The sequence below is a fragment of the Montipora foliosa genome, chromosome 13 (assembly GCF_036669935.1).
Source record: "Montipora foliosa isolate CH-2021 chromosome 13, ASM3666993v2, whole genome shotgun sequence".
In the NCBI taxonomy this organism is placed as follows: Eukaryota; Metazoa; Cnidaria; class Anthozoa; order Scleractinia; family Acroporidae; genus Montipora; species Montipora foliosa.
Window position 1 is genome coordinate 43,208,650 of NC_090881.1, and position 12,500 is coordinate 43,221,149.

The following is a 12,500-nucleotide window of genomic DNA, read 5'->3' on the forward strand; positions in this document are numbered from 1 at the left end:
CAGACCTTCTTAATATTTTTTAGCCATTTTGGAACTCCTCCCAGTGAAGATGGATGGTCCGGACCCCAGAATACTAAGGCCCCGTCGCTATGCGCAAAGTAAACCCTTGTCATCTGCGAAAACCGTTCACACTCTCCTATGTCCCATAATTGTAGCTTGATGTCGATTGGATCATGTTCTTTACTTCTCTGCCACTTTTCAATTATTTTCAAGGCGAAATCTGCACCAATTGTGGGTGAATATATGCAACCCTTCGACAGAGGTTTCTCTTGGAGATAGTCATTAATGAACATGCATTTGGCTCGAAATCCGCCCGTATAGTCTCCAACACAAATAAATTTGACAAATTCCCTTGAACCATTACTGTTCAGTTCCATAGGGGCGTTTGTTTTGAACGTCTTCATCTCCACTTCCTTTCCTAGTGTCTTTATCAATTCCTCATTAGCCTCCTCTGGCAATTCATATTTTGTAGCCATGAATTGAGAAAGAACGGCAGAAATTTCTTCTTTACTTCCGGGTCGATCAACAACTACAGTATTCAGCGAAACGCTCTCTTCAGCAGCATAATTTCAGTCTTTTTGTTCTATAATACCATGCACTGGTAAATGCAAAGTTCCCTATACATTTTTTGTAATCGTTGATTGAATTCAGTCGACTTTCAGCAGCAACTCAGAGTTTAAGTAATTCTGTCGAGTGTGCTCAATGTGGATCGCGTTACTGCTAAGTGTTCTCATAGTGTGTGTCTCAACTTGACGGAGCGGCCAGATCAGTGGTTTGAGGAGGAGAGGGGTGGGAAAAGGCGGAAACGTCACTACCCGGCCGTATACAGTCCTATTGGATTGTCTCGGATGTTATTAAGAATTTAAATGTTCTCATCTGAATTAAGGTGGTTGTAATAATATTGTACCTTACACATGTGATTTGAGTTGACAACTCTACGGTGGCCCATAAGGGACACGCGAATTTTTTCCATCGCAAGTTTACGTTACTAACTTGCGACCGCGAATGAACTTTGCGATTGCGACTTAAACGGCATTGCGTGACACTTTGACGCAGCAGCGTCGTATATTGATAACGGCAATATAAGCCAAACAGATTGCGAAATCACCAGCAATTTGATATCGATCCCAAAGCCGTTTGCAACGCTCGAAGATGGCGCTCGGGGTTGTGTTGGATAATGACAAGGACCATTTGGAGGAGGTGCGTTCAACGTTTTCTGATATTCTTGGTCCTTTTCTTCTTTCTAGAAAAGTCGTTGTGTAACTTTCTCTCGTGACAGCCGATGGACCTAATCGACTAACTCAATGTTGTACCCAATTCAAATTTCCCGGGGTTTAATAAGATTCTTTGTGTATATTAATTTGCATTAAAATGTAGCATTCACATTAAATGAAATGGAAATATCTGGAACAAAACGTTTTATTCCCAAAGGGTTTGAATTGGGTACAACATTGAGTTAGCCGATTTGATCTATTGTTTTCAAAACTGTGGCATAAATTAATTTATTATTGTATACATAATGGCAGTAAACGTGGGCTTGTTAATTTCGCACTCTTGGAAATGGGTCAGTTTTCTTAATCGTAGCCTATGGCTGCTGTGAAACCAACCGGGGCAGAAATCATTTATTTTCTTTTGTAAAATGGGTTTGACAGACCAACGTGACTCCTGCTACATGTATGTGTCCATTCAGTTTTGCTTTCCATTTTGAAAAGAGATCAAGTGAGGTTCCTTGAATTTTTGAGATACCATTTGCCAAATAGTACATGTTCTTTAAGCCTTTCAAAGCTGGTTGAAATTGTTCTTTCTCTTTCTATTAGCAAAAAAACATCTGAGAGGAAGTTGCCTGCCCTGTTGGGCGGGTAACCTCTATTGATTAGGCATGATTTGAATTTTCAATGTTCTCTTCAAGCGTGACTCTGGAAGACTTTGTTCTAAGAAGTCTTAGAGCTTCTCCTTTAACAAACCCCTTAATGCCTGCTGGGTGACATTTCTGTTGTAGTATGTGTACTGATCAGAAATGTTTCAGTAGGTTTGTAGTGGGTGCGCAAGTTGAGGATTGACTCCTTTGCGAATCTTCCACCTTTGTAGACAGTTGTATCCAAGAATGTGATCTCTGCCTGAGAAACTTCAGTAGTAAATTTGATTGTAGGGTGAAAAGAGTTGTCATGCTTAATAAAGTGGTCCATTTCTTCTCTTCCCGTGTCCCATAGGGAAAACACATCGTCAATATATCTCTTCCATAGAAGATTGGAGTTCTTGGCGGATGCGGCATCTGGTTAAACCATTTACATGTAAATGTTGTATTATCAATGTACCCTTTTTGGTAAAGCGAAGTAACACTTGGTGTTTTACTGTTTGGCATGTTTCTCTATCCATTGGTTTTTCTAGAGTTTGGTAGTTATGTATGCATGTCATTAATATTTTACATTTAGTTGTATCTGGCCCTTGTTTATTTTGTCTTCCCTGTTCATTATGACAGTTGTTCTGCCTTTTTAAGGATTATGCCTTTATTTCGAATGAGTTCTTTGAGTGCCAGACGTTCCCTTGGGTTGGGGAGGGAGGAATTTCTTCAAGCTGTATTTTTACTTCTTCCAAATAAATTTCTAATGCAACAGATCTTTGACTTCAAGGAATCCAACTCAATTTTGCATGAAACAGATGTCACGTGGTTCACTGTCTTTATCATGGTACATGTAGATGAACTGGAGGCGCATTCTTCCAGCAAATTGGTTGAAAATAGTTGGCGCCTTATCTGGTTTTCGTTCATGACAGGTGCCAGAAAAAATTTCAAACCTCGCGAGAGCAAATTGGTCTGCTCTGTGCTTAGCTGTGTATCTGAGAGGTTTTTGATATTGTGCTTGCGTAATTCCACAGTTTCCTTTGTCTTTCTTTTGTGCAAATTTTTTTTTCAGGTTCTTCGCTTACGATTTCTGACAGTGAGAGTTCTGTTGTTTCTCCCCTCTTTAGAGACAGAGACTAGGGAAGGATGTGATAATTTCACTTTGTTTATTCTCTTTTTCATTTATCTTTGACATCATTTTTAGTGAACTGATCTATCTTGTCTTGGATACTTGAAGCTGACTTAAACACATCAGTGTTACTTGATGAACTATGATAATCATTCTTTGACACGGATGGCGATCCTGAGGTGTTTGGTGACCCATTATGGCCCACAGAACTGAAGCAAGATCTTGGTACAGTTGTAACTTACAAAACAGAGACTGACCGAAACCATTTTGTGGAGATGAATTAAAACCACACCCTATCCAGATCATTACCCCACACTGGATAAAATTCATGGTATTAAGTATGCATTCAAGACCTTCGACATTGAAGACATTGACAAGAATTAAAGCTAATAAACCTCCTCCACATGTATGCGTAACATTTGAGGACACGCCATCCAATCATGTTGGAGTTCTACATCCTAAGTGCACTGCCTGTGGAAACTGCTGTGAGGGCAGCACTGAACATTTACCTGATGCCAAGGCCCACGGTGCCAAGATATTCACAGAAGTGGGTACTGAATTTAAACTCCCATGCATATAGGTACTATAAAGCAAGGTTCCCCACCACAGATCTCTTTGCTTGGTCATGTTTCTTTCAATAAAAAAATACAATTTATGATAGTAAGAGTACTTAGTCAGTTCCATATTTGGCACACAGGATCTTTCTCTTTTCTGGTCAGTTCTGGCATATTATGGTTGCTTTGAGAAACCTAGCCCAAGTTTGTCACTGGAGTTTAGTTGAAAAGTTGATTAAAGGGATGCAAAAGCACTATTAAAATTTGACATGATGGCTGACACTGGCCCACCTATAGGCTACATTGTGCTTGCCTGGATATATGGAGAGAAAAGTATGAATGAGTCAATGAGTCGTGAAGAGTTAAAATTTAAGAGTTTTAACTCTTAACTCTTACCTCTTAACTCTCTTAACTCTCTTAACCCAATTTTAAAAATTGATAAATTTGTGCATGTAATTTAACTCTTAAAAGAGTTATTAAGTTACATGTACAAATTTATCAATTTTTAAAATTGCAATAATAAGAAACCTAGTCAGTTTACATACCATCCAGGTATGATTAAAGTGGATATGACACAAATTCAACGAGCCACAGAATGAAAACTCAAAAACACTCCAGTTTTGTTTAAAACCACTCTATTAGTGCAGCATATAAAAAATACCGGTAAGACTCCTTGCTTGCAGATGCTTGGTCAGCATGGAAACGGGTTGTATAGCTTAAAAAACCAGCAAACCGCTGTTTTCCAAGTTTTGGCTCTCCTGTCTACTAAGAACCATTATACACCGATCATAGGTTGGCCTTCTTTATGACTGCATGTGGCTACTGCTGAAGCTTTTACATGAAAGGGATGCGAAATGTTTGAGTTGTTCGACGTGTTCTTATAGCTTGGGAGGTGAGAGTCGTGCAAGTCACGCAGGCTGTTTGTAACTCAGCATTACTAAGATCAGAGATATTTATTCGAATTTTTGCTCAGTTAGCACAACACTTTATGCTCATTACCATCATATCTGTATCCATTATGCTACTCTTAAAGTCTTGTTTTTTGTCCTGAGGAAAGGATACTCATCGATTTTAAGGCTCAGCTGGAATTTGAGAACACTTCCTTTGCGTTTATAGTATCGTATGCAAGCTGTTTGCAACCCAGTGTTTAATGAGGGGGGAAGGGTTCTTGCATGATATGATAAATGATTACACTGTAAGTGCTTTTAATTTTCGTGAACCATTCTCTGAAAATACAAACTTAAAACCCAGTGAACTGTGAATCTTTTAAGGCTCAGTTGGAATTCGAGAGTGCTTTCTTTGCGTTTGTAGTATACGCGAGCTGTTTGCAACCCAGCATTTAATGAGGAGGGAGAGGGGGGGAGGTGTTTTTTCGTGATATGGTAATTAATGATTAATAAGTGTTTTTAATTTTCATGACCAGTTTAAATATGCTTTTCGCGACGTGTCATGCGTTATGTCCATGAAATGTGCACAGCACCCCTCTTTACTCCTCTCTTTAATATCTGTTTGGAGATTTTATTAGGAACCTTTGCTCAGTTAGTAAAACACTTATCTGTTGTCTAATGCAAAGAAATGCAAATAAGTTGTGGAGATTGAATCATCATATAAAGTTATGCATCATTATTAATGATAAGGCATAACTACAAATTCACACTTCTAAAACCTTTCACAAATGGGACAATAGTCTTTCAATCATTTGCATTTTAAAATATGACTTTTTTAGTACTAATAGGTCATTTTACAGTTGTTTGCTCAGTGACCAGCCTGGGAATGGTTGTGAGGCTTCCGCTGACCTTGCATTGATACAGACCTCACTGCTGTTATCATATAAATCATGTTGTTGTAATTTTAATTACTCTACATTAACATTAGAAAAGCACAAAGGTTTGTATCGAAACAGGGTCACCTGCAGCCTCGACTCCATTCTTAGGCCTGGTATTAAACTTAGCTACAACTGTAAAATGGTCTATTCACCAGAACCTTTTATGTCTCAAAGTGAAGTCACACAGTCTGCTGCTATAGAAGTGTCCCCTGAGTTAACATCCTCCGTGGGTAAGGTACACAATCAATTTGTTCCATGTTTCTTATCAGAGTTGGTTCCATAACACCCTGAAGCTGAAAAACTGATGAAACCACTCTTCCTGTGATCTTGTTTTGTCCTATGTTGTTACTATGGCAAGTTAATCTTGTGTTACAAGTGTGGACTCTGCATTACCTCTGGTCATTATTTATAATTACGCATTGCAAATGCCAACAAGAATGCTAATTTATGCTAAGTGTGGAAGAAAATGCTCATTTAATTCATTCAGGTGGGGAGATCTCTGTGAATCTGCTGGTCACACAAGACTCTTACCATCATCCCCCTAAGCTGCTTAGCTGGATAAGCCCACTTCTGTTATCTTACAATGTACCTTTCCACAGGCATCCTTCTACATAAGCTCACCATTGATTTGGTGCTGGACTTTCTGATGAAACACTTTCACTTGTTGATATTTATGCTTAACTATTATTATTCCATGAGAATGCATTGGCATGGTTGGAATCATATGAGATGTTAGATATCCAACCAAGTATGTTACAGATGTTACAGTAAGTAGAGTTGGCTATATACACTGTAGTCGTCTCATATCCATCAAACAGCTAGTGAAATATTTATTAATAATTCATAATTCTTCTAAATGTAAAGAACTGCAAACTATACATGTATGTACATGTATCAATAAATCTTAAATTATAGGCCACCATTTGTCAAGCATCATGTAATTGCTGCATCAAATCCCATGGCCAATAAGCCAATCAAAACTCTGCGATTGCAATATCCAATGATTCAGTTTTTAATAATTGTTGATATTATGACAGATAAAAGGAAACATTTAATAGTCTGGGCATTCACGCCTCTCAAACCTTCCCTTTGTTGGTTTCTGTCCAGTTGGTTCTGATTGATTTACCTCATGTGCACTTTGTGAATGGAAATTTTTCTTTTTTATAAGGTAGAGGTCATATCTGTTTACTAAGGCACCTACTGGTAACTGGATGGTCAAATACAAGTGTCAAGTGTGAAAGGCAGTTTTAAAGTTGAGAAGGACACCATAAGAGCAACACAAGTCATTATTGGTGCAGGGGCAATTCACTCACTACCAAGCTGTTGCCGCGTTCAAGAGAATGAGGGCTCAACCAGCCAGGAAAGTGATTCTTCACAAACAGAGACCCCCTGGGTTTCCGCTAAAATGGAGCAAAAACAGCAAACTCAATATGGGGCCAACAACCAAACACATGACCGAAAGCAAGAAAGTAAAACCACTGGGACCCTGAATAACCTAATTTAAAAAAAGTAAGTAATGGACTTCTGAAAAACGACAGACAGAAACAATTAATTGAAGAATGGAAGCCCACCATCTGTCCTCTCTGGGCCCTAGTCTGTTGGACTGATGGTCGCTGCTAAACTGATTGGAATTGAAAGTACTGCTCAGAGGAAGTGCTGGAAAGGGCTTGGCAGGTAAGAAACTACTTAAAGGACACCTCGACTCTCATAGTAGATTGACCCTTAATTGTCAGAAATAATGACTGTTACTGGCAAACACGCTCTTAGAAGGAAACTTTTGTGACCAGCTCTTGGTGTCTGCCTTAGAGGGAGTTTTAATTGTTACTGAGAATGCAGCCAGCATTGGCCAATTCACCCGGGGCTAGGTGAAAGTGTCTGCCTTAGATGGGTGTCTGCTTTGTCCACATTGAGGGAGTTCACTGTAAATTCCAAATTGCATTTTTTAAACGTGGAAATAACATTTTGGATTTCGTGACATCATTTGTTTTGCTGGTTTGCAGGTGTTGTTTGCAAGCCTTTGTCAGTGGAAACTAATGAAAATGATGGTGTGTGGGAATTTAAAAAGGGAAAATAGGTGAAAATAATATCTTTTTTTTTTTACACTTTTATTAACGTTATTTTCATGACCTTACATGTGCGTGCCTTCTTGTGTAAAGAGTGAAAGTAAGGAAAATATAAATATTTAATGTTATTTCCATGTTTTAAAATAAAACCTGGGCCAAATGAGGATGAAAGTTGCGAAGAGTGAAGTCTCTTACTTTCATGTATGTTTCGCCTGAAACTTTCATGTACTCAGGGAGCTCTCACTGTCTCTCTTGTGGATCTGCTAATTTAAAGTTTTTCAACAAAATTGATGTGAGTTTTCTCTTGATCTTCATTTTTTTGTGATTAGGAATTAAGAGGTAAAGAGATTGACAATACTCTATCTTTTCTGTGCAACTGAGCCACGATGATCAATGCAAGTGCAGGCATCTTCTCTTACAACCACAACAATGTGAGTGTTGACATCACCTGGGACAGAGTTGGCTTTGAGAAGAACTTTCTGGTTGTGAACCATGCAATAGAAAAGCCCACCAAAGGCCTGAAAGGGACTTTTGTAAAGAACCCCACATGGACTCATCCTCTTGGTTAGAGTGTTGTCTCAGCTCATCCTCTTGCTGGCTGGCCCATTGGGGAATCAGATTGAACCACTGTCATCAGCCATACTGGGCAAGTCTTTGATGGTTAAGCAACATACATGTATGAAAATCAGTGCCAACTGAACCGGGGGGTCTAAAACACAGGTCAGATTCCACAGGTCACTCCTTGCAGGTCATTGTTTTACCTTCTTGAAAGTAACCCAAAACCCTCAATTTGGCTAACCCTAGGCCTAAAAACCAACCTTAGGCCTAGGGTTAACCAAATTGAGGGTTTTGGTTACTTTCCAAAACATAAAACAATGACCTGCAAGGAGTGACCTGTGGAATGTGACCTGTGTTTTAGACCCGCCGCAACTCAACCCAGTTGGTAAGAGCTCCAGACTGCTGAGTGGGAGGTTGTAGGTTTAGGCCCCAGACCAGACCACAAACCAGGTTACATAGTTTTTCCTCTTAATGATCTTTGATAAATCTTTGTTTTCTGATGTGTCATTACGGGTGATTCTGACCAGATTCTAGAGGGATTGTATGTAATGGACGGTGCAATTCTTCCCACTGCTGTGGGTTTTAATCCAACTTTGACCAATTTCATGCTTGGCTGAGCGCAGTATGCAGCTTCTTGCTGAGAGAGAAGGGTGGCACATCGACTTACATGTATAATGACACATTTAAACCACTTGGAAAGTTAGTGCAATGAATGTTGTTGCTGCTGTTGTTTTTTGTTTTTTTCTTATAAGAAGCTTTTAGTTGACTGCTTTGCCTTTGTTTTCTTGTGTACATTGTTAAATTAATCATTGATTCTAACTTTAGCATTTTTATGTCTTCTAATTGTCATGGGTGAGCACTTTTGCCATGCAACATTAATGAGCCTACTTTTAAGGTGGATGGATGAATTTTTTAACTAAAAATGTGGTAACCTGAGAACCAGGCTTTCTCCACTTCACCTGATACTGAAGGCCTGATACTCAAGTTTGACTAAAAGTAAAGAGAATCCCTGGATCTTGCTGATTTTACTTTGCAAGAAAGACCAGAGGGTCATTGCTGATTTTCCTGCTAAGTAAGCAAATCAAAACTTCGAAATTGTATTATCCAACAATCCAGTGAACACAAGGTACTGTCCCTCTAATTTTCACCCTGTTTATGTTTTGGTGGTGGGTCAGGTACACCAGACAAAGATGTATAATCAGGATCTATTTTCAGTTTTAACAAGTAATCAAATTACGGTAGCAAGTTTACTTGTTGCTAAAAGCAGTATCCTTAAGGTGTTATACTGGAGTGCGAAGAGAATGTACACTGTAGTGTGAGCTGACCAAACATGCACCTTTTTTTGTTCACAGATAAGACTAGCTTTGTGAAAGAAAAGCCAAGGATTTGCTTCAAAGAGAAGATGGTCATGACATATGAACCATCAAACAACAATGCAAAGCAAACACAATGTGAATTGACCCTCACCATCGATTCTCATGATGTTGAGCGCACGCTCAACTGCGATCCATCGCACTCAACAACAATGTCAGGAACAGTGACATGTCATCTGCTCCACTGTCAGTTTCTGAAGGTAAGTTTGCGCAAAGCTGATTTTATAAGGAGGGAGTAATGAGTGTTAACTCCCTGGGAGGGGGGGAGGGTCTTTATCATGGTTATGAGTCCCAAACAAGGATTAAAAAGCTCAGTTTGTGTATGACTACCACTCCAATGATAAAATACGTGTAGCTGTAAGCATGTGTTTACAAGGCACTGGCCATCCTGTGTAGCTTGTGTGGTGTGCCTCTTGCTGTCTTTAGTTGACTTATCAGACTGAATATTCGTTCACAGCGTTTTGTCTTATTCATAGCGGACCCTGAGAACAACCTCCATTTTAGCTATTTGGCCAGTTCAGAGGGCATGGTTTGGTTGTGTGGACTCCTGGAAGATGTTTAGTCATAAGAACTTACATGTATGAAATTCCTTTTCCAGGTTTCCAAATGGATAACACAAGTACTGTAAGTATAAAGTTGAGAGTTGTGAGTACAAAAAAAAGGCAGTGCTTTGAAAATCAATGCCAGTCATTAATTGATTTGAATTTCTCCTTATTATCTTAACTTTCTAAAATGCACCCATTAGTAAATTGCTTTGAACATAAAGGTGTGTGTAGTGATGTTCGACACCAAAAGGCAACTTTTTATTTGAGAATAATCTCTTTTTTTATCTTGAACTGTTGCAAGCCTGTTTTTGATATCAGACCTCTCCTCTTTTTTTTTCATTTGAAGCGATCACGAGCCATCCTTTTTATCCACACTACAGGTCACTTTCAGCTGTTCAGTACCAGCAAAAACCATGTGGACACCAAAGAAATGATGTACAAGATATTGACTCTCACAGGGGACTTTGGCAGAAAGTTTTACTTTGAAGTTGAAGGCGTCAAATTCGTCCGCAAGGACCACTTTGGGGAAACGGGTCTGTACTACAACTTACTTTGTTTGTTAAAATCTTCCAAAACAGCCAGATGGAGCCCCTGGGTAAAGCCACACTTTACATAACCACACCAAACTTTGCGAAGCAACTTGCAACAATGGAGATCACAAACACAAACGGCACACTTGAGAAGTTGGAGTGGACGACACGTTTTAGCTGATTCTTTGCCAAAACTATCTGGAATGTTTATGGCCCAACGTGGTTATGTGATGTATATTTCAATTCTGAAGCTTCGCCCAGGAAGAAAAGACCCCTGAATCTTCACTGCTGTGTCCCTAAAGTCTACAAATGCCCCACTGAGGACAAGGTGAGCTACATGCAATCACTGAACCATCTGTCATGGCTCCGTTTTGAAGAGATTAAAATTGAGAATGCAGTGTTACTGATTATGGATTATTATTATTTTCACTATTCTGTAAGATGTACGTATTATCCAATGGATTTCTTAATTAACCCTTCACAAACGCGCACAGCAAATTGCAGTTTAATATAAGATATTAAGCATTACAAATAAGAACGTGCCTATTTATTTCATTATTTTGAAGGTCGTTCTGAGATTAGCTCTCCAAACTATTTAGAAAATGTACGAAGGTGGCTGATACCTGGTTTCCAGCACTTACAGCATGTACATGTATACGTTGATGGCTTAATACTGCCACTCTTTATCAGTTGATACTGACCACAATAGTGGTATTGCCCAAGCATTGGCTAATAAATCCATGTAAGCTGTGATAATTTTCTTGACGTCATAGGTTGCCATTGCCGTTGCCGTATTGAGATGCAACATTTTGCAATGTTCTGGAAAAATGTACAAAGGGATTCTCTCACATTTTTTTTAAACTTTGCAAACCGTTTTATGCTAATGTAATGAGTGCTACCGGGTAATAAAAAATGGAGTTCACCGAGTTTGTTTTCGAGTAAGGTAAGGTAAGGTAAGGTAATCTTTACTTAACCACGGCAAAATTCACTCAGGTACAAAACGGTTCTCATCGCTAACTAAAAATTCTCGATAGTGCTGGAAACCACTGTTAGCCTCCTTTCGTTGAGAACTAAGGATTCAAAAAACTCTCTCACTATTGTGTCACAGTTTGAAATAGCCTTGACACGGTACAATGGAGGAACAAAGCGGCCAGTTGTCCTGTTTCATGGGGCTGGAGTGAGCAGCCGAATGTTCAGCCTGGACACCATTGACACAAACCTGGTGGAATACTTGTTGCAACACAGGTACGCCTATACCAGGTGCTGGAGAGAAATGGAGCCCGAGCGGGAGGTAGCCAAAACGCGCGTGGAAAGGAGAGCTGTTTTCTCTACTTCCTCCCCCGTGCTACTTCAACTTTGGCTCCATTTCTTCTCGAAAACGACACAGGAAGACTACTTTAGCCAATTCTCGGAACATAAGACATAAAGTTGTTTCAGTCTTACAGTGGGCAGTTAGCAAAAACCGACGCGCGAAGAAAGAAAGAAAGAAAGAAGAGAAGACGTGGAGGAAAAGCTGGATCACGTCCTTTTGTCCAATTTGTCATCTGGTTTTGTTTCCCGCTCGTAATACTTTTCGCCAGTTTTCTCTGCACCAACGTTATCCGAAGGTTCTGGAGCAGGCTGCAACATTTCGAAACACGTGCAACTCGATTACAGTAATCACGATGATGATGATGATCATCATCTCTTTATTACGGTGGCCCACAAGTGACAATGTGCAAGTTACGAAGTTGCCGCAAATTCAATGCACTCGCTGCAAATTAAAACAAAAGTTGCTGCAAATAAATATACAGCGTAAAGTGTCTGCGCACCCTAAAAGAAGGAGGAGGACTCGGTACAGCTCTCCCCAGGGTTGTCTCACAGGATTTTGAATTTTGGGCGTGAAGCCGCTACAGTAGTAGATTCTTCTTGGGTTAAGTTTAACGAATTTTCAATCCAAATGAATTGCTTTTCGTGTGGGGGAATGCCCGTCAACCGCATGTTAGACAGAGCTCGAATGAAGTGACAGGTTCTGTGGACAATAAACAACGGTTTACAGAGTATCTGTTAATGGATTATTTCCATCGGGGATATCCTAACGACG

The 12,500-nt window shown here is 39.6% G+C and overlaps 1 protein-coding gene and 1 long non-coding RNA gene across 4 annotated transcripts in view; one reads left to right on the forward strand and one right to left on the reverse strand.

Moving 5' to 3' along the window:
* The window catches only part of LOC137982419 (ras-related protein Rab-38-like), a 1,687-nt gene extending 962 nt beyond the window's left edge, over positions 1 to 725 (reverse strand). Inside the window, exon 1 of the mRNA XM_068829536.1 lies at positions 1 to 725. This exon is cut by the window's left edge and continues 962 nt beyond it. Coding sequence (XP_068685637.1) covers positions 1 to 476 — 476 coding nt within the window. The 5' untranslated portion in view covers positions 477 to 725.
* A 350-nt stretch (positions 726 to 1,075) lies between these two features.
* LOC137982433 (uncharacterized) overlaps positions 1,076 to 12,500 on the forward strand; it is a 14,636-nt gene continuing 3,211 nt past the window's right edge. Inside the window, exons 1-10 of one of the 3 annotated variants that reach the window (XR_011118692.1) lie at positions 1,076 to 1,200; positions 2,211 to 2,291; positions 3,045 to 3,549; positions 6,517 to 7,022; positions 7,349 to 7,422; positions 7,741 to 8,057; positions 9,322 to 9,542; positions 9,941 to 9,966; positions 10,268 to 10,745; positions 11,526 to 11,662. This is a non-coding gene — a long non-coding RNA (uncharacterized lncRNA). The remainder of the gene's footprint in view (positions 1,201 to 2,210; positions 2,292 to 3,044; positions 3,550 to 6,516; positions 7,023 to 7,348; positions 7,423 to 7,740; positions 8,058 to 9,321; positions 9,543 to 9,940; positions 9,967 to 10,267; positions 10,746 to 11,525; positions 11,663 to 12,500) is intronic. The other 2 variants (XR_011118690.1, XR_011118691.1) reach the window with 2 other exon arrangements.